The sequence below is a fragment of the Phaethon aethereus genome (assembly GCF_964289735.1).
Source record: "Phaethon aethereus genome assembly, chromosome: 10".
NCBI classification, from domain to species: Eukaryota; Metazoa; Chordata; class Aves; order Phaethontiformes; family Phaethontidae; genus Phaethon; species Phaethon aethereus.
In genome coordinates this window covers 23,103,452-23,107,766 of record NC_138586.1, presented here as the reverse complement: position 1 = coordinate 23,107,766, position 4,315 = coordinate 23,103,452, and the positions used below count along the sequence as shown (strand labels likewise).

The 4,315-nt window shown below is 40.5% G+C and overlaps 1 protein-coding gene across 1 annotated transcript; it reads left to right on the top strand.

Moving 5' to 3' along the window:
- Positions 1-2,084: 2,084 nt before the first annotated feature.
- On the top strand, positions 2,085-3,131 carry LPAR4 (lysophosphatidic acid receptor 4; the record flags this gene model as incomplete). The annotated part of the gene is made up of 1 exon (XM_082004360.1): positions 2,085-3,131. The coding sequence occupies one exon, from the start codon at positions 2,085-2,087 to the stop codon at positions 3,129-3,131; it is 1,047 nt and encodes a 348-aa protein (XP_081860486.1).
- Positions 3,132-4,315: the final 1,184 nt, after the last annotated feature.

The window sequence follows — 4,315 nt, the reverse complement described above, 5'->3', positions numbered from 1 at the left end:
ATTTACTGAATTAGGTGAAGAGCGTGTACCAGAGCTGCCTACAAAAACCACAGGGAATTCTGGTAGTCCAAGACATGCACAGCAAACACAGCCAGAACCGGCACAACGCACCGCTTCACTGCCCCGGTCCTGACACCGCCCCGGCCTGCAGAGAGCATGAACCCACCCTGACAGGAGAGACTGAAGAGCTCCAAGTCATCTTTTTGGATGTCAAAAAGTTCAAGTCATTGGAAACTCATCTTTCTGGGAAGTGAAATCTGGGAATCCTCCCTTCCTTCTATTTTGCTTTACACCCAGCTAGTCTATAAGGTGCAAAGACGAGGTGCTGCCTGCTCTCTGGGTCACAGCGCTGGTTTTTGTAAAGCCTGCAGCTATCCAGGTGCTCCCAGGTGAGGACAGAATCTGTACCTTCCATCTGGCAAAGCCGTGGCTATTACATCTTCCTCAACACTTGACATTTTACCAGCTGACTCACTGAGAGCCTGCGTGCAAGAACAATTGTCAGCATGAGCTTTTCCAGTAGGAAAACATATGGAAAACATTTGATTTTTATCAGTTTGCATCCCAAATTGTCTCAATTCCATGCTTTCTTCCCCAGTTTATTTGTTTATGTGCTGCCATTTCAACCTTTAACACAAGCTTGTTCAGTTACATGTTTGCTGTTGAAACTACGATTTCAGAGGATCACTTTCTGGAAAGGATCCTACTCTTCACAAGGGTTTAACCCCTCTAAATTACTCCACAGTTGTAGCTACTAAGATGTTTCTTAGATTACGAACTTTGTTTCGTATTTGCTTTGCTGTATTTTACAAGGCAAAGGTCTTTCCCTTAGTTACCCAACTTTGCTCCGCGTTTCCAAGATGTACCGACTGCCTTGCCCGTGTTCCAACGCACAAACCCTTCTCACTCCAGTGAGGGAGACTTTCCAACTGCCTACCCTCACAGGCCTTACAAACAACACTTAGAACAGAAATAAGAACATCAGGACAGTTCAGAAGGCACTTCTTCCCAACAAACAGCAAGTTTACTTCAACTCTACGCTTCTCTAAATCTTGCTGAATTAGGACAAATTCTTACAAGAGCATAGTTTATGAGATTTCCCAAATTTCAGGTTCTGAACCTTGACAAAGAGTAGAAATTAAATGAAGCTGTCAGTACAGCTTAGAGGAGTCCTTTTTGCAAAGTATTTTACATTTGCAAAAAAAGTCCTTTGGAAAGTAATACCATTTTTGCAGAAATTTTTAAGGAAAAAAAAAAAGCAACAGTTTCCAAAAGTGGCAAGCATAACTTTTTTGGGAAGTATTTTTGAAAAATTCTGAAACACAACATTTCAGTTTTTCACTTTGAAAAACATGCGTAAGTATGCTCCTATTTTCAAGTAGGAAAAAAGGCAAAGCAGTACTTTGTCAATATAAGGTTTTGGGTTTTTTTTAATACTTCTGCATCAAAAAAGGTTGAAAAACCATAGGACTTTCATTTCTGCACAGTTAAAAGCAAACACTAAAAATTTCAACTTCTTTCTCCTCTTGTCACAAGTTTGGGTGAACATTTCAGACCATTTGATTCTATACCTGGGCAACGTCGTGGGTCCATGATTTAATTTCTTTCCAAACACGCTGGGCCAATTCCATCTCAAATTTTAAAGAAAAACCTTTCCAAGGGGAAGGTTGGAGTTAGCGATCATTCTCCTTCCAATAGGAAGGCAAGGGAGCGATGGGGGAAGGAAAAGAAAGGCTGAGTACAGTAACTGCTGTGTTCAGCTTTGAAAAATCCCAATAATAGTGGAATTTATGAAGATTACCTTGAAAACTAATTACTGGTCTTGTTTGCACATTTATTCATTTGGAAAGGAAAAAGTACATGTTCTCTTGCACAGTCACATTAGGTGACAGCGGGTTGCAGGACTGATAGCTTCTATTTCTCTCTCCTTTAGGATGAAAGGATTTACGACAGACGTGGCAACAAGGTGTCAAGCAACCTTCCTGGAATGTGTTTCTTCAGGAGGAGAAGAGACCACTGCCTTATTTTATGGATGTCACTGAAGTAGACTTTGAATTTCTTTGGAAGCGCATCACAACATTGGCATGGGAAACCACAGCAACAATCATACCTGTTTGACAGATGATTCCTTTAAGTACAACTTGTATGGAGCCGTCTACAGCGTGGTCTTCATCCTTGGTTTGATTACTAACTGTGCCTCCCTCTTTGTTTTCTGCTTTCGGATGAAAATGCGAAGCGAAACAGCCATTTTCATGACAAACCTGGCTGTTTCAGATTTGCTTTTTGTGTTCACTTTGCCTTTTAAAATTTTTTATAATTTCAACAGGCATTGGCCTTTTGGAGATAGCCTGTGCAAGATTTCTGGTACAGCATTTCTCACTAACATCTACGGGAGCATGCTGTTCCTCACCTGCATTAGTGTTGACCGTTTCCTTGCTATTGTCTATCCATTCCGATCTCGCACCATTAGGACCAGGAGAAATTCTGCCATAGTCTGTGCTGGTGTTTGGATACTGGTCCTCAGCGGTGGAATTTCAGCTTCATTGTTCTCCACAACCAACATTTCCAACACCAGCACAACCTGTTTCGAAGGTTTTTCCAAACGTATCTGGAAAACCTATCTGTCTAAGATCACGATATTTATTGAAGTAGTAGGATTCATAATTCCTTTGCTACTCAACCTTACATGCTCCTCTTTAGTTCTCAGGACTCTCCGGAAACCTGCCACCTTGTCTCAGATTGGGACAAACAAAGAGAAAGTATTGAAAATGATCATCGTACACGTGGCCATTTTTGTCGTGTGCTTCGTGCCCTACAATTCCATACTCTTCTTGTACGCTCTTGTGCGGTCCCAAGCAATAGCAAATTGCTCCTTGGAGAGGTTTGCGAGGACAATGTACCCAATCACGTTGTGTATTGCAACAATGAACTGCTGCTTTGACCCATTCATCTACTACTTTACATCAGAATCCTTCCAGAAGTCTTTCAACATAAAAACCCAGATAAAAATGGATTCTCTTTTCAAGACTGAGACACCTCTAACAAAGACTGCACTACCAGCACCACAGGATGAAATAAGTGACCAGGCTATTACGAATGGAGGAGACCCAACATCCGAATCGCATTTCTAGTAAGATGTTTACACCCAGAGTTATCCCCCACTAACTTTTGCTTAACACCATGTGAAATAGTTGTTTCGGAATATGTAGGTTGACACATGCTAATAAAGAAAAGTTGCTGGGGGATAACTACACAGGTAGACAAATCCTTATGCTGGGATGGTGTCATCAGATGCAACAGGCAAATATAAAACATAAAAATCCCAATGGCTCTCCCTTTGGAGATTATGGATGGGTGACAATGTACGTGCCAACTAAGGCGGGAACAGAACAGCTTCTTTAATCAGAAGATGCCAACATTTGGCATTTTTTTTTTTCCCCAGCAGTTGACATGGGACCAGTTGGGAAACAGAAAATCTCATTTTCTTAGAGATGTCTGCCAATATTTCATGCCTTCTAGAGATGCATCATCATATGTTAACTCAAAGTTCACACAATATGTATGTTTGCTTAAAAAGGCGTAATAAAAGCTTTCGGCTTTTCCTTATTTCACTGCAAAAGTCTACATCCTGGTTTTACTAGATGGAGGCATGTGGAATTTATTGTATGGAGGCATGTGAAGTGTAAATAATTGTTTTGAAAGTAGGCAAAACAGTTGCTTGGTGATAGAAGAGAAAAACAACAAGAGAAAAGAATATTTAATAATGCAGTTTTGAAATAAGTTTCGTTTTTGTCAGATTAAGCTGTCTTTTAATTTATTTTAAATGCCACCTCTAGGGAGAAGTAAGGAGTGCCTTACTGTTGTGTTGCACCTGGTTTTTATGCCCCAGGAGATTATATGTGACTCTTTCTGCTAAGGGTTGGACTGTCAAGTCAGCTGAAACAAAGGGCCTGAAACCCCAGAGTTCCTGCATGGCCAAATCTCTTATATGGAAACCGTGAGCAGCTGAAGGGCTGAACAACCACCAAGTGCTGACCATAAAGAGCTCTTCTGAATACAGACAATTGGTGTCAGAGCATCCAATTAACAGAAGATCTTGTGATTGCTCACTAGTTTTTGCTGTACAGTCAACTAATTAAACTAGAGGGTCTGAAAGTAACTCCAAAAGAAGAGTAAGTAAAACAAGTTAGCCGCACTTTTTTTACTCTGTTACAGCACTGTTTCCATGTTTTTCAATTAATTTATGATATATCCCTCATTCCCTTTTACAGATATAGATTATAGAAATATATGGAAACGTAACTATCTGTATGTC